General features: G+C 39.5%; 1 protein-coding gene across 1 annotated transcript; it reads right to left on the bottom strand.

Annotated features, from left to right (window-relative positions):
- Positions 1 to 554: 554 nt before the first annotated feature.
- Positions 555 to 15,652, bottom strand: LOC146328804 (putative G-protein coupled receptor 149). The gene is made up of 5 exons (XM_084716504.1): positions 14,086 to 15,652; positions 11,484 to 11,664; positions 10,135 to 10,640; positions 2,875 to 3,018; positions 555 to 1,367 (listed from the first exon to the last, which is right to left on the bottom strand). Exons 1-5 carry the CDS (start codon positions 15,058 to 15,060, stop codon positions 855 to 857), a joined length of 2,319 nt encoding a protein of 772 aa, XP_084572630.1. The 5' UTR covers positions 15,061 to 15,652; the 3' UTR covers positions 555 to 854.
- Positions 15,653 to 23,003: the final 7,351 nt, after the last annotated feature.

The raw sequence follows: 23,003 nt of genomic DNA on the forward strand, positions 1-23,003 counted from the left end.
AGCTAGTTAGCAAGTTAAATAGCTAACCAATGTCTATCCATCGGGTAACTCTAAGCTAAATCACCTTGGCACTGTACTCTGTCATAAAACTGGCCTTACAACATTTAATGACATCTTTATAATAAGTTCAAATGATACCACTTCCGTTGAAGTCCAGGGAATTATTCATGACACTGTTACAAAAGCAGCTCACAGTATAATGAAACCTACTGACACCATCCAGTTGGCTTTATGACAACACCAAAATGTACCACTTTACTTGAGCTTCAGGAAAATCATGACACACTCATACTCATACTCTTATTGCAGCCAGAAAACAACCACATATGGCAGTTTAATGTAATGTGAAAAGATTAAGCTAAACATTTTCTTTATGTTTGATAATGTCAAGTTGTCATGACAAAGACATCTCAAGAAATGTCAATGTTGCATTAAAAATTGATCAAATGACACTTATTGACAACATTCATCAACATTAATTAAGACTCCTTCATGTTCATGACAGGTATCATGGCATGGGTATGACAGTGTAATGACAGTCTCATGCACACCCCTTCAAATAAAGTGCTGCCCTCTCTACTATCCTCCTTTACAGACTAATCTATCTCTATGTATTCTACAGACAGGTGATGCATGTGCTCTCATGACACTCTGAAGAGGAAGTACAAGAGTAGGCAAACAGACTATTATAACAGCCTTAAGATAAGTCTCTATTTAGGTCACCTGTCAGTTCTCTTAGAGTGGTGATCAGAAAGACGTAAATGTGGAATGATTAGGAAATTTGTCTTTCATCTTTTGCTGTCAGAGATGCTCTTTCAACCTCCTCCTGAGAGACGCCTTCTTGTTATCCCATGTCACTCCTCCCTCTCCCCGGCTTGCTTTCTGTAGGCCTCATTGAGCAGCTGTATCTCCTCACGATACCCTGAGCTCTCCTGTGTCTGCCGCCGGCTGTTCTGCCGGTGAGCCTCCACAGTGTCAGGTATAGTGATATTGATGGTCTCCGCCTCTGGGTTGCCGCTGCTGGGGATGAGCAGAGAGTAGGAAGCTGTCTCGCCCAGGTCGCAGGAGACGAAGCGGTTCTCCCTTCGCGAGTAACGCAGCGAGGGCGAGCGGGCATGGGTGGAGGACTGGCTGATGTTGGAGATGATGGAGACACTGTCCATGGCCTCCTCGTTGTCACAGATCTCCAGAACCTCGAGGTGGATCTTGACATTGGTGTCCGCCACGCCGGCTCCTATACCCATCCCCATTCCGATCTCCATACCCATCCCTACACTGCTGACATTCACGTCTCCAGCCTGGCCTCCTGAGGCCGGGTCATCTGCACTGGGCTCATGACCAACTGATTTGGAGCGATAGACTTCCACCTTTAAGGCAGACAGAGGTTTGTTTAGTCATTCATAAATAATATAATTCAACATTAAATACATTTCTTTCTGAATCCATTAGATCCGCAGGGAACATTCATGTCTATTTCATCTTGAGAAACAGTTTATAATACATATACTTATTTTACTTATATTCCAAACAAAATTATCCCACGGATTTGTTATAAGGCTAATTAATTTCTCTCTACTTCAAACTAATTCCAGTTTATCTTACACTAATCTTTCCTCATAGATCTCAATGGGAAAATTAAAAACAAATTAAGTACAGCTGACTAAACATCTAAAGTTACAGTTTTGATAGCAATTGTTATGGTACAGTTGTTAAAGGACCAGTGTGTAGGATTTGGTGTCATAGCAGTGAGGTTACAGATTGCAAACACCTCTTCTTCCTCTCCCATCCCAAGCATGAAGGAGAACCTAGAGTGGCTGTGAAACCACTAGAAACAGGTTAATTCCTAGGTAAGGTATTTCTTATTTTCAGGTTGTTACACACAAATGAAAATGTAGTTATGTATATTATATTATATTTATGCCATATTCTGCCAATAGATGCCCACAAATCTTACACAGTGGACCTTTAAAGGAATAGTTTGAGGAAATATGCTTATGCACTGTAACTCAGCAGCTCCAGTCAATTCAGTAAGGGGAAGGCAGCAGCGGGGAAGCGGTTTTGACTATGGGAGCAAGAAGTGGTTGCCACCCACGTAAACATGCTGCCGAACTTCTGTAAGTTGCCGCCTGGCTTTGGCCAATCAAATAGAAGGGGGTGAGCATCACGGGAAAGAAGCGAACACTGAGGAGCTGATAATGCTGGTGTCTGAATACCCAGAGCTGTACAACATGACACTAACCACAACAAGGAAGAACAATACATTCTGCTTGTGGAACCAATGTTTGAAGCCCACTTTACTGGGGACAGATTTTTCCAAGCCAGTATACATGTTGGATGTTTTGGATGAGTTGTATCAATGCTATGACATTCACTGAAGTACCTGCCTGTCATAGCAGCAACTGGCAGCAACCACTTTTAAAAATGCGTTCCTTTTCAGTGGAACACTGAACACCGTTGTAGGGGTGGTTGCCACATGATGGTGTGAAAGCTCCCTTAGATCAGAGGATTGATGCAACTCCCATATCTGTGTGCTAAAGGTGAAGCAACAGCCGGGAGGAGATTAACTTAGCTTAGCATAAAGAATGGAAGCAGAGGGAAAGAGCTATCCTGGCTCTATCCAAAGTTCAAAAATCTACCTAGCAGCATCTCTAAAGCTCACTAAGATTTTTCACCAAATTCTAAGCTTTTTAAGACCAGTTAGCGGAACTGCCTCCTGGCTCCAACTTCATGTTTAATGCAAGGTTCTGAGAGTGATATCAATCTTTTCATCTCACTCTGAGCAAGAGAGCTTTCCGCATTTCTCCTAAGATGTAAAACAATGCATTTTATAAATTGCTCAAACATAAAAGAAGAGACCGCTCTGAGAGTGATTACCTTCTTGGCATTGTTGGGGGAGATTTTGAGGCCGTCACTGCTGACTTCATAGGTGGAGAGAGAGAGGGTTTTCCCTGTGGGTGCTTGCAGAGATACCGTGCCCTGAAAGGCGCATAGCGGGATTGACAGACCACCTGATGACCGCTGCACAAAAAAAACCAAAGAAAAAGAACATTTTTATTTGTATATAAACTTGGTTTATTACTTATGAGAATGCCATTATAGATATTACTAAATTCCATCTTGGCTGTTCATCATGTTATTGGCAAGAAGTTCAAAGCTCACAAGGTCCACTTGCATCGTATTCCCTTCGTTCAAACTAATTGAGCTCAGATTGTGTCCACGATGTCAGCGGGACAGAGAGATGAATGTGTTGACAAACCATTTCTATCCAAAATTAATGAGGCTTACATGTCCAAGCCCTCACATGAAAAAGAATGAAGCATGACCCATAAACTATTTAGCTGTTATCAGAATTTTTAACTAATCTGAATCATATAATTTCAACATCAATCAAATTTCTCTTGGGTTCATATCAGTCCGTCATCTTTTTTCAATTACTGAGCTCATTTGTATTGCTCACATTTTTAATTACATTTCATGTTTTCCAGTCATATTTTGATATTGCTTTAATAGAGATGAATTCACCACACAGTACATCAAAGTGAACCCCTGTCAGCATGATGTGTTTGAGAAAGCATAAATTGTTGTGAGGGGAAAGGAGAAGCATCTTGCTGTGCAACAGTAGGGAGACTGTGGCAGGTCTCATTAAACCCTCTAAATTATTTAGATTAGTTCAATGTAATGATCTGATTGTGACTATGACGCACAACAGAAACAAAGAGGACGTCAATCTCTTGTCCTCCCTGACTCTGTCTGTTTTTTGTATCTGTTATTGTCTTTGCTTCAATGTGAAAAGAGGGATGCACAGAGGAAGGGAGAGAGACCGTGATGTTGAGCTGAAAACACTTTGTCAAGTAATTCAAGTAATGCTCAGAACCCACCAATGTGGGAAGTGCAATGATGGGTGGGTGCATGTGTGAGTGTGTGTGTGTGTGTGTGTGTGTGTGCGTGGTTCGGGTATATCCACATGACATACTTGTTTTTATTACATGCAATTCTCTAAATTACTTTGACATACAATATTTAAATCTGAATGTCATAAATGCAAACATTTTCATCGTGCATTGGTTTTACAGTATTGCTTTAGCAACATGGCTTTATAGATCCCAATGTCTGTGGGCTGACTGACTACTTTGGTTCGGACAGAAATATCTCAACAACCTTTAAATGGATTGCTGTAAAATTTTGTACAGACATCCATGTTCCCGAGAGGAAGATTTTTACTCAACTCTATACAGCACAGTAGCTGTACATTTCATGATTTCAGTCATATATGAAACAACGACTTCCCTTTGACTGTCCAACCAGGGTCTGTATGTTCTCCTTGACATTTTCACCCCACAAGGCTTTATTCTCTATCAGGCTCCTTGTGGTTCTTTTTTTCTTAGACTTCACACCGTTCTAAAAAGTTATGGACTACCTTGGGACTCTCTCTTAGTTACCCACCCATTGTTAGACTTTTTCATTCTCCTTCAAGATCTGGCTTGGTATCCTTTTTCTATGATACATGATCAAAACACAACATTAATCCCCTACCTGTTACATTAGTTTGGGATAGAGATCTGGAAGGAATTGGCTTTGACTTGAACTGGTCTAAGATATGGAACAACATTTTCACCTCTTCCAAGAATCCTGCTCATCAGCTGATTCACTTTTGTACATAGAGTCTACTTTACACCTGAAAGTAGATTTAAATTGAAACTTACTGATAGTGGTCTTTGTGACAGGTGCTCCCACTCTCAAAAAAGAAACCTTTGTTTTGGGACTATGTAAGTGTGAAATGTCTTTGGGTATATGTAGCTGACACATTAGTAAATTTGCTTGAGAAACCTCCTCAGTTTTGCCCTGCCTTTTGGCTCTTTGGCCATAACACACAGTGAAATGAATAATTGAGATTTTGTGTCAAATCTTTGATTAATTTATTTTTTCTAATAGATAGCGTTATAATAGATGGGTTGATGTGTTGCTTGCTGTTCATTTTCCCTTATTTAATCTAATATTGCCCAGTGGGTTTGAACTGTAATGAAAATGAACTGGTGCTTTAATGTTTGTGCCCTATATTTGTTTTTTGTTAGTTCTTTAATTACCATGTTGTTTACATAAGAGCACAATTTGTTTATTCTATTATTTATTTTATTCTTTTTGTTTGCTTCTGTTTATAACTTTGGTTGGGTAGTTATTATCATCATTATTATTATTCACATAGGCTTTGTACTATGTACTGTTGAACATTCTAAAAACAAATAAATAATTGTTCAAAAAACAAAACAAAACAAAATCTCTTTTTGGTTACTTTCATGACCCCCTTTAATCTTGTTATGTCTTGTTACATGTTACATAAATTTCATCTTATGTCTTTTACATTTTTTTTCGTTGCTACATCTTTTTATGTCACTAGTTGGCCTCAGAGTGCCACTACTAGTAGTACTACATCAAAATGTACTCAATTATTCACATAGATAAAGAAATGTCAAATTAAAATGCATAATTCACTACACCAATCACGACAAATCTTCAGCTAGCTAACGTTCCCTGTGATGCAGTGACACAAAATAGATCGGTTTTGGGAACTTAAGAGTGGTGAGGGAGATGATCCTGAGCCAGTAAAGGAATATGGCAGACAGTGATGTTGAGCTGACAACACTGTGTGCTGAATGTGGTGAAATCCTGTCAAATAAGGTGCTAAAACCATCAATGCTCCAGAGACGGTACACACAAAGCACCCGGAATGTGTTGGGAAGCCAAATGAATACTTTGTCAGGAAAAGGGACGGGCTCCAGGCGCAACAGAAGGTCATCTTAACATTAACAACTCAAGGCCACTTTAAAGGCTATAGCAACTGTATATGGCTGCTGCTCCTGTAGCTCTGTGCAAAAAACCCTTTATGGTCACAGAGGAGCTTATGTTTTCTTTTTGTCTCATTTATTTGGGTATGTAAGGATTTTTGACTAATCAGAAGTGGACTTGAGTTACAAAAGGTCGGGTTAGAACTCCTGATCTAGTGCCATCATTCGGTCAAAGATTTGATTTGCGTGAAACTAATGATATTTGGTAATTACCAAATGTTAACATGCGAATGCACTAAACAAAGATGATGAACATGGTAAACATTATAACTGCAAAACATCAGCATATTATCACTGCCATTGTGAGCATGTTAGCATGCTAAATTTAGTTCAAAGCACTGCTGTGCACAAATCGGCTACATTCTACAGAGCTGCATGGCTGTAGACTCTTTTTGTGCCTCTATTCTAACACATCAGTTAAAGCAACAATATGTGAGAAGAAAAGACAAAGTTTCCATAATAGGAATATATTCCTATTGATGTTGTGAAGTAGCATGGCATTATGGGAGTTGTTGTCCTCATTGTTAAACAACCACCACTGCAGATGAAAATCTATCTGCCCTGACTTGGGCAGAAATCTTGTTCGTGGACTATGTAATGTACTAAAGTTTTTCCATGTTACATTTAGTCACACTTGCTGACTTCTTTTCTGCCTAGCAGAGCCTATCCAAGCCTGGGAGTTATAGCTCCTAGCAGCTAGTAGGAAACACACTGTTACTTTGAATAAATTATGGATATCTCTGGGTTTGACCATTGCTGAACAAAATTAGGATAATGTAAATGCACAACTAAACAAATAGTAGTACAGGTCTAGTGTTATTAGTCATTTTAATGCAGAAATGTTACATATTATACCTTTAAAGTATAACTGGTAATATAGTCAGTTCATTTGTCTCTTGCGGTGATTGAATGAAGTGGACCAGGTTACTGAAAAGAACTGTTTTTTTTTTTTTTATCACTTACTCTGCAAATGTTAAATTCTAATGTGCTCTAGTTCATATAGTGTAAGGGGAATTATGGTTGCAGGGCATAATTGAGCCATGATTTTAGGTCTGCCCAAATCCTAAACACAGAACACTAATTCCACAATTCAGTACTACATACTTCACATTTTCTGTAATAATTTTTTAACATGTATACTGTGATTAGGAACACATCTATGGATTTTCTTTACACTGCTTTAAGTTGTTAAGATATTCCACATATTTTACCATTCGCAACAGCAATGTAGGGCATCTGTTATTGATGCCTACAGACTCTGGCAGATTAGCAGTATATTGATTCTGGTTTTGTTTTTTCTTGTCATTTCAACATCTCTACTTTTCTCGTTCTCCACCTTGTAGCTTCATTGATAAGAGCAACATTTATTTACTGTTTCAGATGTGTTCTCGGAAGGGTGAACTGATTTCAGTGCCATACATCTGAATGCACATTACATCTCCATTTCCCCTCTGGGAGTGGGTTTGTGAATGCAACCCCCCCCCCCCAGCTCTGTGCTTGCTAACAGAGAGTATAAAGTCACAGAGAGGGTAAAGATGTCTTTAAGCTCTAATTCCACCTCTCCCTGTGGATGCTGAAGGCCGGAGGGGCTGACACTAAGCAGAACAGATGCTGGGTAATGACATCTAGTCAGCTAACGAGGAACAAAACACAGGCAGGAAATGCTATAAATCACAAATCATTTAGACTTAGCCTTCATCTGTTGTTTGGCTTTATGTGTACAGTATATATAGCATATATATCTATGTACTGTATGTGTCTGTGAGCAATTTTTGTCTTACTGCGTGTGCAAAGGTGGAAAGTTGCTGGATCTGTGTAGCTCTGTTTTGTTATTTTTCTCTTTGCTGTTTGTTTGTATGCAGTGTAGGACTGCTCATATATGCTGTTATTGTACTTGCACTGCATATGCTTGCACATGCTGACCCCAATCAATGAATAAAACCTAAGGGAGCATGACATACAGAGTTTTCTATTAAGAAACTGAGAAGTAGGACACAAACACACACAAACACACACACACACACAAGCCAGCAGTGAGCATCTCAGACTTATACATGATGCAAAGTGAGTGGCAAAGCCGAGCCGTAGATGCATGCTCCATGGATTTTCCACCCTCTGGTGATTTTCAAACCAAAACATTTCAGTCTTATAAGTAGAGCAGACACAGAGAGGAAGAGAGACAGAGATTCAGTGTGTGCATGTGTTTGTTCGTGTGCGCACATGTATGCACACATGCTTCTCCGCATCTGTTCATGTCTCAGTTAGTTTGGTGAGTTTAAAACAAGCTCGCAGTGTTATCGCTCTAAAAGTCACATTTACTGCGCTGTCAGTTTCAAAGGTATAATGCCCGGGGCTGTTCTGGAACAGAGTGAGGCTGTTCCCTCATCTGTGTCTGGTATCGCTAAGGCCAGGATACATTAATCATTAAGCCTCCACTGTTTTGTCCTTGTTTAACAATTCAATTGGGTCCAACAACACACAGAGAGAATTAAGCTTTTGGTATTACAAGAGCACAGGATGTCACCCACCGAGAAAGAAATGGATTAAAAATGGATTAGTGGTTCGTGTGCCTTTAGCAAACTGTCTTGAGCTGCATTGTTTATACTCAGTGCTCTTTGAATTTGCATCTAATTGAAAGAGAAACTATTGAGTGACTGAGCAAATAAGGCATTTATGAGCACAACTCTGGGTCCCGGCAGACGCACAAGATAATTGTGTGTTTCCTGCGAGCCGTTGCAAGCTAGGTGCTAGTCGCTATAACTTCTGGGAAAACTATGAGTACTAGGGGTGGATACGCCAAAGAGTGAGGAAGAAAGACTGCAAACATGACTAAATGTAGTCATGTGAATAAATAAATAATAAATAAATGAATGTCAGATTTCCATCAGCGATGTAGGTTGTTTAACAGTAAAGAGAACAACTCCCACTCCCCACTTAGGAATAATTATCAATAAATCTAAATCTATAATGATAAATCAACACTGAATGTATTCTGTATTTATTTATCCATTTTTTTCTGTCTTGAAAACAATTGCTGTTGTTGTTTGCCACTCAGATTTTATTTATACGGTGGTGTGTTCTTTCTAGTATGACGGTTTTCCTATAATAAGATTTTAAAAAAATAGCAATATTTCACCTTGCTTCCAGTATCGCAATATATCATTATATACTGAATCGTAACACCTGTATCGTGATACATATCATATTGCCAGATTCTTGCCAATACACAGCCCGATTCACGTCTAACTACAAACTGTGTCTTTTGTTATTGTTTAAATGTGAGAGCGACCCCTAGAGGCATAATTTACGTACTGTGCATTTAAGTGTTTGATTTAACTTGGACAAAAATATGACTCAGAAATGGATTTTGTTGAATTTTTCATTTTGAACCAAAATGCTGCTCAATGCCACTCACTGCTATGCACAAAAACACACACACAAGCCAGCCTTCAGTGGATAAATCTCATTAATTCTGATCCTGAAACTGTAAACACCACCTTTAAACCCCCCCAAAAACCTCAAGACTAAATCAATGAATGGAACTGAGCCTTGAGAGCTGGACTGATTTTTAGAAGGTCTGTGGACTGGAGCAGCACTGAATGAAAATTTGTTTTTGAGAGACAGGCTGACATTTGTTACTAAAATTCAATGGCTGCTGATAGTATCTTGATCAATTGCTCCATTAATCAGGATCCATTGAGGCTTAGCACGAATCAAGACATGCAGAGAGAGCAGAGGAGAGGATAGAGGCTAAGGGAGAGGGGATTTTAAACATTTTATCTAAATCACATGCACAGCTCCCAGTCTGTCAGCTTGATTCTAAAGAGCCAAAGTCACAGACGCAGAAAAAAACCCACAGCGAGCGACACAGACCAACAAACAGAAAGTCAGACAGACATTCAGACAGTTGAAAAAAAACCAACCACACATTACACACAATATGCACAAATCTTATTTCAAGTCTGGCCAGAGAAAAACTTCATCCTAGTCCACCAGCTGTGCTTACCAGGTGCACTGCAATAACACAGCACTTAATTTCCTCTCAAACAAAATGTCTGTTTGAAAATCCATCCATTTTATGGTCCTTGGATACTAATCACGCCTAAATGATCATCTCTAGAGTAAATCACCATATGGTGAATGTAAATGTAGCAGTTGTTTGACTAGTTTAGGCAAAGCAATAGAGTTTGAGTGTGGAAAATCAATTAATGCCAGCCATAAACCACAGAATGACAGTTACAAATTACTTAATTTAATGACTCGACATCAGGCTAATAAACCAGTGAGGTACCTGTCTGGGTGTTCTCTCTGATTTACTCCTGCACCACTCCCAGTCTGTGAGCTCGATTTTGCGACACTCCTCATGTGACAGCCTCCTCTCTGTCCCCTCGAACACAGACGATGTGTCGGTGAGATTGTGGTCCTGCTCGCGGTGATTATGAGAGGGCAGTGAGGGAACGCAACGGAAGTCACCATCGTCTCCGTGGTTCTCATGAGGGAGCGAAGGACAATCAGCCAGCGCTTCTCCTCCACCAGCCACGGCTTCCAACAGAAGGTCTGCGTGAGAGGAGCTGTCCACGGGACAGGTGGTGCTGAAATCAAAAACAGGCCCCAGGTTGGGAAGCCCGCCACTTTCTAGTGCATCGAGGTGGGTATTAGGGAAGTCACAGTTAAAGAGGCTGTGATAGGCAGGCTTCTCGAGGGGAGGACTGTTATGAGACATGGTTGCATGTGATAACTTGTACACTCCATAGCCTTGCTGGAAGGAAAGGCTGAACTCAAATCTTCTTTTCATCACTGTGAAAAAAGTATTTGAAAATGATTGTATCATGCAAAAAAGAAACATAAAAAAAAACAAAGGACTCTCTATATCACATTTATTATACAGATTTGTTAAATACTCAATTCTAATTGGTAAATTATGGCATTCTAATGGTCGTGTCTGCAAGGAAATCCTAGATTTGCAAAAATCAGGTGCATACACACTTAATTCAGCACAGCAGTGCTACCTGTCCTTTTTTTTTAGACTTAACTGTCTTACTATTTCATTTTTTAAAGATTTTTTTTCAGTTATCAGTCACAGTTTTATTAGGTTTAGGCAAGAAAACTAGCTTCGGGAACAAAAAGTACCTGGGCAGGATTAGGAAAAGATCATGGGTTATGATTAAAATAGCACTTAACGATGTTAGAAAGGCTTTGTGGAAATCACAAGGACATGTTATCAAGGCAACAAGTACTTTCCAATCACAGCACCGTAGCAGTAGCCAATCACAGCACATTAGGGCAGGACTAGTACAAATCTCACAAGTGTTTCACAAATCTAGGATTCCCTTCTTCAGACCGTTGCTATGGATGCATTTCTGATCATAGATTCTTAAAGAGTAATCAATAATTTTTAAATCAATAAAACAATTTTTAATTTAATAAAAAACATTTTTAAATTAACATTTTGTGTCAAAATAGCGAGCTAATGTACAGTGAGCAGGTCATTATGGTGAATATACGTAAAAAAATACCTGTCAGGGTTTATTTCGTCATAAAGACCAGCTCACTGTGCATTATTATAAACTTGTTCAGTGGTTCATTATGTAGAGACTTGATGGTGCATTTTTGGAAAATTTCTATAACGTCTTTGTTTACCTGAGGGTTCCTGTGTCGGATCCCGTTTGCAGTTAATGAAGCAGCCACATGGCATATGGATCCAGCGCTCAGACAGCACGAATAACGGAGTGACCGCAGGGGCGAGCAGAGTGAGAAAGAAGCTGAGAGTCTCCAGGGATGTGCTGCGTGCATTCAGTGCGTGCCGCACCAGCACCAGAGTCTGTGAATGAAGGGGAAGGGGAAATTAATTCACTGAGGAGTCAGTGATTCAATATGCATGAGGAAGTGGGGGGAAGGAGACGCATGAATGGAAAGAAATTACAAAGATCCTTCACCCATACTGGTCTTTTTTACTTTTCATTTTCTTTTTTTTTTTTTTTTGTTATTCAAATCTGTGCAGTTTAAATCGAAATGCAAAATGAAGAGAGAACAGAACACGATTGTACTGTGTACCAGTGTACTAAATTAAAAATAAATTCACATATTCCCACTGCTTTTTAGAAATTAAAATGTTCCTTTGTAAATAGTGTTTTTATGACTCAGCCATTATAGCCCAGCAACAGGTTCATCGAAGTTCCAGCTTCTAGAAAATTATATACCAGTTAATGCAAATACAGATAATAATAAATATATAAATAGAAATCATCTTAGACAAAACATCCCAAAAGAAAGAAAAAATCATATCCACAGAAAGAAACCTTATTTGTTGTAATTCAGATCAGTGAAATTTCGCCATTTTCTGTTTCAATCATATCCAGTGCTTTTGTTCGGTTTGGAATGCCAATTCTGTTTGCCTATCATTGTCAGCTGGCTGCACAGCATTTATCATCTGAAATTCATTTTTTTTTCCTTTTGTTTGAGCAGGAACAAATGTGGTAACAGCAGGACTCACTGTGTGGTAATCATGTACAGTATTTTACAAGGCAACGCAATGAATGCTGCCCTTTAGGTGTTGACTAAACCTGCCAACTGTTCTCAGGGCCTTTAGGGAATGTTAATGACACTGTTTGCTTTTTTTTTTCTTAAATATCAGCATTTAACTAATTTAATGGGGCCACAAACCATGATGAGATGTCTGAGTGGTTTCAAACCTTTAAAGATAACAGATTAAGAATGAATTGAATATATCCTGTAAAATACCCAAAGTCACCTCAAGGGACATTCAGTGCTTGCTAAAGGAAGAATAGTTTAATAGTTAATAGTTTAATAGTTTGTGTTTTCTTCATCACAGAAAAGGGTTTTAATACAATAATAGACTTATTCTGACTGAAGATCCCACATTCTGTTACTTTTGTCCTCATAATAAACTCTTACAGCTCACTACAACAGAAATGGTGGTTTGATTTGGACGGCTTGGCATTAAACTGTGCAGCAATCTCGCGCCATATTATAGAGGTCCAAACATGAGCTTCTAGTTGGCTGCTCAGCATTTTGCTGACGCTTATTTGACAACTCAAGACAACTTTGGTTGACCCAAACAACCAGGTTCTGCTTATTGTATATTCCACATCAAGAATTAAATCTTGAGCCGGACAGATATATCAGTTGGCTGATAGTAATGCCTGATACTGGTCTATCAGAGCTATAGTCAGTAGATGATTTGAGGGGGAATGAGGGGGGGGGGGGTGCCACCCCCCTTGCAGTATTTGCCTGGTCTGCTTGACTTATCGATCAATTGATTGATCTGGCTGAGGTTTGTGACAGTTCGAATCTATGGCCCAAACCATGGCACTGAAATATCAGTCGCTATTAGTGTGTCTTTTTCTTATCCTACTATCAGTTTTGTCTTGGATAATAATCTCTAAACCGTGTATCAAAAAAATACACAACCAAAAGAGTAATTTATGAGTTAGTTCAGAAGTCATGGGTGAACGAAACAAACCGGTTCCACTGCTTCTGTTAAAAATTAACAAAATGCCGACTGGTCATAGCTGTCCATATCCTTATCTGTGTTTTTGTCTGATATATGCCAATATGAAAAGTTTGTTTGTTTTTTGACAGAACAGATGCAGATTGTATTTATTTACATTTGATTATTTTTTAGTTTTCTGGGCAGCAATTTATGTGAGAGTTTATCCTTTTTGTGTTCTTTACAATTTATTTACTGTTTCAGTGCCCACTGTTTGATAGGCACATCTGAGAGATATATCAACATCCGAATGTTTTTACTCCCTAAAATCATTAAATCTGGCCCAACATCTAACACAGGTCAGGCTTTACTTAAATCACCATAATAACAGAAAAAAAACTTAATCTAGAGATTAATAGGAGGTTTGGGTTACTTCATTTCATTTTAAGACTCAATCTTGGAATCTTATTTTTTTTTTTTTAAAACAGATGAGATGTTGTTCCAATATAGTGACAGTATCACTGTTCCAGTACTTTCATGAATTTTCATCATCTTCTGTCAGTACAAAAATAAGGCATACCATTCCAACTAAATAACAGTAAAACAAGCTTTAAAAGATCTGGAAACAAGTAGGAAAGAAGTACAAACATAACTCAGCTGTAAGCTGTCAAGTGTTTTCTGAAAAAACAAGTCTATTAGAGTGAGTGGTTTGGCAGGGCGTTTTCTAAAAGTTATCACGCTGTTGCTTTTGGCTTCAGCTGCTGTAGAATTTGCTTTTATCACGCTGCTCACCATCATTGGCATCCATAAAATCACTCGGACAACCGCCAGGATCATGGAGAAGCGCTTCTGTGCAAACACCACTGGTGTGTCCTCGACAGCAGCTGCTCTCCTCTGCCCGTTGAGAGACACCGGGGACAGACAGCTGTCCTCCTTCTCCCTGAGCTCCGTCCCGCACGAACTCGGGCTCAGCTCGTTGTAGGCACCGAAACTTTTGTTCAGGCTGTCCCGGGAGAACGACTGGAGATCACATAGGGGCGCAGAGCCGCTCAGCCCCCGCGCCATGTCCAGGTAGCTGGGGTACAGTAAAGTCCTCTGGGGCTCTCTGGAGCACAGCAGCTGGTAGGTGAGCGGGATGAAGAAGAATAACAAGCCGCAGAAACACAGGGAGTATAAAGAGAAAAGCAGCAGGATATAAAAGCTGTCGCTCTCTGGGAAGCAGCCGAGAGAGGCCGGCGTGAAGCTGCCCCATCCGCACAAAGGTAACACGCTGACGGCCAGGCTGACCGCCCACACACCGGCGATGGCCCACATCACCCTGATGGGCCGGCGGACAGACTGGAGCACTCCAAACCTCTTGGTCACATAAAAAGTATAGGCTGCGATAAGACAAGCCTTCATATTGCTGGAAACCCCCTGGAACACGTAGAGAAGTCCAGATAAAGTGCACAAGCTGCCCGACCCTCCACCTCCTCCTTTCTCCCACTGCAGGAGCATGAACAGGGACAGAGGGACCACACTGAGCAAGTCGTCCACCGACATGGACGCCACTATGAGACACAGTGACGTTTTTCTCCTCATCCGGAGGAGAGACAGCAGCGAATACACACCTCCGATCAAGGTAGCAGCGGCGATGGTTACGCACAAGCCGAAAAGCAGCAGGCGGACTTGCCTCTCCACCCCCGCGGGGTCTGTCTTCTCGTAGGTGGCCGTGGAGAGGTAGCTCTGGTTGGGCGCCGGAGAGCTCAGACTGTGCGTCGTGGACATTTTCGGGGGACTTCTTCGTCTCTTTTGGCACTTTTAATATGTCATACAAGTTTTACCGCGCCGGAAAAAAAATGTGAGGATGGCATCTCTGAAAGAAATCAGACAGTGGAGGTGATGAGAGAGGCATGGAGCAACATCCTTCTCCGTTTTAACCAAAGCTTCCCCGGTCTCTTGGATGAGGAGACTTCAGTACCGTGCTGCCAAGCGCTCGTGTTCGCCGTTCAAACCGCGCAACCAGAGCTCCTCTTGGTTCCAGCTGCCGATTTACGCGCTGTCGTCATCACCGTCTCCTTTCACGGTAGTTTCGTTTGGGGTTGGGCCAAACGCATCCTGGTCCGATACATCAGGCTGCGTTTTCATTTGTGGCTTGGCTCGACCCTTTCCTCGGGTCATGCCAAATACAAACACCCCCTCCCCTTTCTCTGTCTGAGTGAAGGACATTTGTCCACAAAATTAGATGAAACTGTCTTTGCTTTACATTTTCACAGGCAGAGATCCTTTTATTTTTGACGTTACGTTTTGTGGTTATTGTGATGGAAACACTCCCACGTTTGTCCACAGGAGCCTCCACAATCAACAAAATACAAAAAACCTTGTAGCAGCTTTAAAGAATCCCAGCAGAGGCGCTTTAATTTAAAAATGAAGACGAATTTCACACAAAATACTAGATTCATATTTAATAAAATACTTTTTTTAAACTTGTCATTTTTCTTTGTTTTTCAATACCGTTATAAATATTGTATCATTGACTTGTTATCATGTATTACTGTACCTTATGTTTTTGGTATAGTTGCATCCCTAATGAATGGTTTCTAATTAGATTATTAATCAAGTTGCAAACATTAACACATTTATCATTTATTGACTGCTTAGCCCTACTACTGATTCATCTTATTAATGAGTTACTAATATTTATAACAGACAAAGGGAGCCTCATTGTAAAGGGCACAATATGCATGCTGAAAATGTCAAGGTAAACAAGCCTTAGGTTAATTTGATATGTTAATTTTATACGCTCAGTGAAACTTGATATGTTGATGGTGGTTAAATGTTAGTAACTTATTATCAAACATCTGATGAATCTGACAGGTATAAATGCTGCTGATGCAGTTGAAAAAGTAAGCCAAAGCAGATAAATGTGGGCCACAATTTGGCAAACAATAGGTCAGTGTTGTTCCTTTTATCTAGTGTTTGATTTATGAAGTGTTTATAATCTATTTAATAACTTATTCATTGATTCTGCTGGGCATTGCACATCTGCACCATGATTTTGATCTGTCCACCACATGGGTGCAGGTCCCACCAGCAGCATTTTAGAAGCAGAGTTTCAAATTTTGGTGATTTGGTCCCCTTTCCTTTGTTTTTGTGCTCCTGCTGTGGATGAGTAGGCCACACAATTAATGTGTTTATGATAATGAGTCTGCACAGCGTCTCTTATTTTGAAAACTGACTGGTGTGACTTGTGATTCTGTGTCTGACCTCCGGCCCACATGGTATTCGTCAAAAGTAGACGCAGTGTGCATTTGAAGTGGAGCAGAGCAGAGGGCCTCTTCTGGGACACCCTGCAGCACTTTTGGTTTAGTCACAAGCACTGTGTTAAATGGCAGCGATCAGATCCAGCCGCAGAAGTAACACAATGCAAATGTAACGTAACATAGACGTAATGTAACACTGACTTAATGCTACACTGATGTAACACAATGCAGATGTACCACAACACAGACAGTGCAACGCAGATGTAACGCAATTCAGATGTAACTGGTGGAATCAAGCCGTTTACTCTTATAAGAGAAGGCTCACTGTTAAGTTATACCGAAGGTTTAAAATACGATATGGAAAAAATGCCGCTAGGATTCTCGTTCACATGAAAACAATAACAGAAGACATAGTTTGACAATATTGTGAAGTAATGTGGGGTCATGGGAATTGTTATTTTCACTTTTAAACAACCACCATAGCTGATGAAAATCTATCTGACGTGACTTGCGTGAAGTTTTATTCATGTTATGTTTAGTGTGTGCAGACTTCCTTCCTCATCTCCTGACATATTTAACATATCCTGTGTTTTTCCCAGAAGGTAAAGCAACTAGCAACTAGCTAGCAACAGCTCGCAGAAAATCCACCATTACCTTAAATAAATGACTGATTTATCTGCATTTGAATATTGTTGAACATTTAGGACAATGATAGAACACAACTCAACAAAATGCATTACATATGTCTAGCATTTTTAGACATTTTAATGTTAACTTTAAAGAGTTTTTGTCCTGCCAATGCAGATTTGTACTTGTGTGTAAGGGTCCCATCACTTTGTGGTTAATTCCATTTGGAAACAAAAGTACCTATCTACACAAACAGGCTGTGTCTGTGCGAGCCAGTTTCAGCAGATTGGCTTTCATTGCTCCATTTATGAAACCTTTTCAGTTTAATCGAGTCAGGAAACTAAATTCAAAGGGCCAAAATATGGGGAAAGTAAATTAAATAAGATTTGAGTGGTATCTTGTGACTGTGTAGGTTAGACGCGCTGGAAGCCAGACTGAAAACAACCAGTTTACTGTAAGTGCGTGGATGTCTCTTTGTATTTAGTCCTGTGTGCCATAATACTGTCAGAGTGGAGCCATCCTCGTGAGCCAAGAGGGCAGAGGACACATTCAAGGCAATGAAGTACTTCAAAGGAAAGTTGTCCTTGCTTGACTCATCCAAATGGACACTGTGTTATAGAAAAACATATTAACCCTGTTAGTCACCAGAGGCATGCATTTTAAATGATAATTTAACAAGTCATTAAGTTGTAATTAAAACAGTGTGATAATTTTATTAGATATAGCATTAAATCAGGTTAGAGGGACAACAGTGGTAGATGCAACCAGCTAGAGAAAAATCCCAATTAAACAGAATGTGTCCCTGTGGCTGGACGGAGGCAGATTAGTTTGTGTGCAAGTGGAGTCCGTGTGTGTGTCCATGTCTTTATCTGTGCGTAAATCCTATACCCTGTTGTGGAATTGGCCTTGTCTCATCCTTTCCCTGTGGTGTTCAAGGATGTTCAGGCTGAAGGACTCCTCAGTTTGTTTGTACGGTTCATGGGTGACCATTTATCCTCATGGCGGTCCATAGATAGAAATAATACTCCATGGGCAGCGCTCTGTTTATCACTGGTGATAGATTTTTGGACTCATGCCCTTTATGCAAATGCACACATGGGTCTGCACGATGACAGCTGCATGCTTATTTATTACAACCCTCGATCATGTTGTCACTCAATATGATATCTCTACGGTATCTGGGGATGCTCACTTCTGTCAGCATTGTGCAACATGTATCAACGTGAATTCAAACATGACTGTAAGTGCATCTGACTTCAGGTCTTGCAACTGAATTAGAGTTTGGACTAAGTGACTTACAGCCACTCTAATGACTAGACTCTCTCTGGGGCCATGAGGACGCAGGGAGGAACATCAAAGGACAAAACACAATACACAAAAGTACATGCACACAAACACACACAGATACACCAGCTGAGCTCAGCGTCACACATCAAGGTGACCTACTTTGTGTGTGCGTTTGTGCGTACTGCATGCAATAGTTAGTTCATGTGTGCATGTGAAAAGGCACAAGGTGAGAGTGCAGCTCCGCAAGGTTTTCATTAGAGAAGTGCACTGGTGAGGGATAGGGATAGGGTTATGAAACAGGATCTGTTAGAAAATATGATAAACTAAAATTCTGTCAAAAACACATCCCATCATCTCTTCATGCAGGAGAAACTGAAAATAAATTTTATATCAAGGTAGTTAGATTTAGAGATGGAAAAGGAAGATACACAAAGAATCACTGAAAGAATATGAAAAATCAGATATGTGAAGATGTAACTAAGGTGGCAAAGCCTTCATATACGCAGAGTGCTTGTGTAGATGTGCACGCTCATAACAAAACTTTACATGATTAAATATTTGAATATTTCCCATAGTATGAACAGTGAAGAAAATTTTATGATACCTGTGATTATTATTCAAAATATGCACTTAATTTTGTCACAGTTATGGCAAACCTGCCATTGCTGCAATATTTAGCCATAGCTAAAAGTGTAATGCAAAAATGAAAATCTAGTCTGGTACTGTGTTAAACTATTTTTTTTTTTCATGTCTACAAGATAGGACTTATTTGTGATTGCAGATCTTTTACAGAATCTTTGTTTTATGGAGTACCTCAGGGGTCGTTCCTTGTCCTTGTAGATATTACCATTATAGGTCCATAGGGGTATAAATCAGTTTCATTCTTCATTCTTTGGATAACTTTACAATATTTGCAGATATCACAAAGTGACTGAACTCTTTGAACATTTGTGACACAGACATGCCATACAAATTTCAAAATCAAGGTGTATATTAAAAATGACAACCTTGTTTATGCATCGATCATTCTGGATCGTTCAACACTGACTAAATGTATCGATTCAGATCAATATATTGTTACACCCTAATAAGATGCATTACCTACAAACATAATATTTTCTATTTCATACAGATGACACGCAGCTTTATGTCTCTTTTCAACCCCAACAGTAACAATCAACTAACCACTCAGTGAATACCAAAATGCAGTTAAAGCTGGCTGTAAAATAATTTCCTCCAATGAGAATGAATGAATGGATGAATGAGTACAGACAAGTATGAAGTCATTATCACAGGCCTGGACTATTCACATAACATGGTTTATTCTCCACTAGTATCACCTATACCTGTGGAAATGTTAGTGTATATATATATATATATATATATATATATATATATATATATATATATATATATATATATATATATATATATATATATATATATATATATATATATATATATATATATATAAAGAATAGTAATCTAAATTTCAATCAAAAAAGCATGTCAAAACAGTTGTTCAGTCTTGTTTCATGAATCATCAAGATCCGGCCCTTTCTGTCCCCCCAAAACCCCCCATTCATGCTTTCATGGCATTCTGTTAAAATTACTGTTACTCACTCAATTCATACTTAAATAAAACAATCTTTCCAGATTTAAGTTAATTCAAAATTCTGGTGCCAGACTCCTCACAATGGACCTTTTTCACAGCAGCTAATTTGACATGAAATAGTAAATACAGGTGCTATCAGTGTTTCTAATTAAGGTCCCATTCCATTCAGGTCAAACAGAGTCGGGGGCCTGCTATTGTGCATGTTGGATTACTGCAAAGACTGACTGCTGTGAAAAAGATCTGTTTCACACAAAAGAGTACACATAACCCCAGTTTTAGCTTCGTTACAATGGCCGCCTGTGTGTTTTAGAATTGATTTCAATGGTAATGATTATTGATTTTAATTTTCTAATTTATCCTGTCCAGTCTCTGTTGACCTGAGCCTTGAGCAGGAATGCATTTTCTGAGAAACCATTGCTCCATAGTAGTCGTTCCATGTAATAGCTAACAAAACTGACTGCAGCAGCTTGGTTAAGCACAGGGCTGTGGCATGAATGCACCAAAATGAAAAAGCTGTTCATGCATGTGCACTTTGACTCTCACAAACACACTAAATAAAATCTATTCCAAGGCAAGTTATGTCACCGATTCTCACAAACACACTCAACTCTGTTCTAAGGCAAGTTATATCACTGGCTCTCACAAAGACACTCAATAAATCTATTCGAAATTATATCACTGGTACCAGTGATGTAATGTGAAAAATATTCTCCAGTCTAAAATGTGGGCCTAATTTCTCATTAGACTTGCTGGACTGAGTAATTTGTTAGAAAATGCAAATGTTACTTTTTGTTAGTGTTCAGAACATGGTGGTTTATGCTGGTAATAGTAATTTTAGTGCTGCTTTGTAGTTTTAAACATTAATGAGGTGGCTGTTAGATTTCTTGAAGGCAGCTGTATTTTGCATATTATTGAGTGCTTATCCCTTATGTTGAATGTCATTAAGGGGCAGACAGCACTGACAGCTCCTCTCTGGCGCTAACTCCTCGCTACTTGGTGCCATATTTCACTTTATTCACCGCAACCATCTGGCAACCCTGGAAATCATCCTGCGACCCGCTCGGAGGTCCCGACCCTGAGGTTGAGAACCACAGCTCTGTGTTGTCCTTTGACTCGTGCTATTTAAATGTTAAAATTCCAGACATGGATTGCATGTCAAGAGCAGAATCACAAACAGAAGCAATGCAGCACGACATTAAATGTTCCAGCTGTAATATTGAAGTTCTACTAAGTAAAATTAGATCAAAGAAATATATTTCTCCATCTGCAGACTGACGCACATCCAGATGCTCCTGCTCCAAACATAAACAGAGTTTACCTTGTGCAAACCTGTTTGGTAAACACACAGAGAACTCTCCATTCCTTTTTAGACTGCGGTGCCTTTGTAGAGAGTTACGGCACATTAAATCTGTAAAACAAGGCCTGCTATGATGACTGATATTGTTCTCGTGTTAACACAGAAAAAGGTGTTTACTAAAACCTGACATTTTCATCACAGTGTCTACTTTCATTGCTGCGTCTACATCAATAAACATTTAATGGACTCTTGTGAAGCCAAACAAAATTACAGTCAAACTAATGAAGCGAGAGTTTGATTTGAGAATAACAGCATCATCTAATAAATCATTCATCTGTAATATTGGCTTGGAAATGAAAATGAAACCATGGGAAGGCTGTGAAGTAAAACCTCATTGAATCTCTGCCTCAGTTCATCTTGGCTATGAAATGGAAGCAGCTAATCAATGATAGATGACTGTAATATGTTGTATAAATACTTTCAAGTAGGCTACATTAATAATGCATTGTGTTGTACATGTGCTCATATTATCTGTATGCATGTTTTCACAAATCACATTGACATTACTCTGTTGCTTACTGGCCTCTGGTGGTGCATCCTAAATCCAGCACAGCACAGTTTGTAACTCTAAACTGTAGAACTGCTGGAGTCCCTCATACCTCCTCCCCTTCTCTCCCACCGAACACGAATCCACCCACACCTGCACGCACACACCGACAAAAACACACACAGCATGCACACACAGAGTTTAAGTGCATCATTATCCTAAGTCACATCAAATATTAATGAAGCAGCACTTGACACAGAGACAGAAACAGAATGGAAGATTATATTTGCATAAAGGAGAGAAGTAAAACTGAATGAGGGAAGGTGGAAGAATACTTAGTGCCGTGAATGCGTAATGACTCAGCCCTTAACTCTCTGCTGAGGTGCTCTTCGGGGTGCAGCAAAATATAACCAGCACGCCTTAGGGTTGTTTAATTGCTGCTTTTAGAATAAGATTGACTTTGAGAACCAAAATATACTTGATGTAGTGAAGGTGAAAAAGAGCATGGTGCTAAAAATAGAGAGCCACTGTTGGGGGTGTGGATGACCAGGGGAGAAAAGTTATGAATTGAATTTATGTAGGGGAAATACACAAACAAGAGTTTGCTGATGTGATCATTCTGACCTTTATTCCACTAACTTGGATTCTTTTCAGTCAGTTCCTTCCCTAATTGTTGTTAATGATTGATAATAATTGTGGGGTGGGGATTGCAAACGTTTTTAAGCTTCTGAACGAGGTCATACCAGAGAAAGTTTGGGAACCACTGATTTAAAGCAACGTTATGCAGCTATTTTACCTTAAAATAACAGCTTCAGAATAATTTAGATTTTTTTTTTTTGATGCACTCTACGCCCCAAATGCCTGTTCTAGTGCTGTTTGACATAGGTTGACCAGGTACCTATTGAAACCCAACCCTACATCCCTGTTGTGAGAGATGGAAATTCCTAAAGGAATACAAATGCAAAATTGAATGGGTATGAGCTTCTGCAAGAAGTGCGCCACACTTTAAGGCACCATGTCACTGATTTTTTTTTAAACTGGGTCATATTTTATGGAGCAAATGTTTTCTTGAGTTTCCTGATGGACAGGTAGCTT

Source organism: Lutjanus erythropterus, chromosome 4 (assembly GCF_056507025.1).
Source record: "Lutjanus erythropterus isolate fLutEry1 chromosome 4, fLutEry1.hap2, whole genome shotgun sequence".
Taxonomy (NCBI): domain Eukaryota; kingdom Metazoa; phylum Chordata; class Actinopteri; order Lutjaniformes; family Lutjanidae; genus Lutjanus; species Lutjanus erythropterus.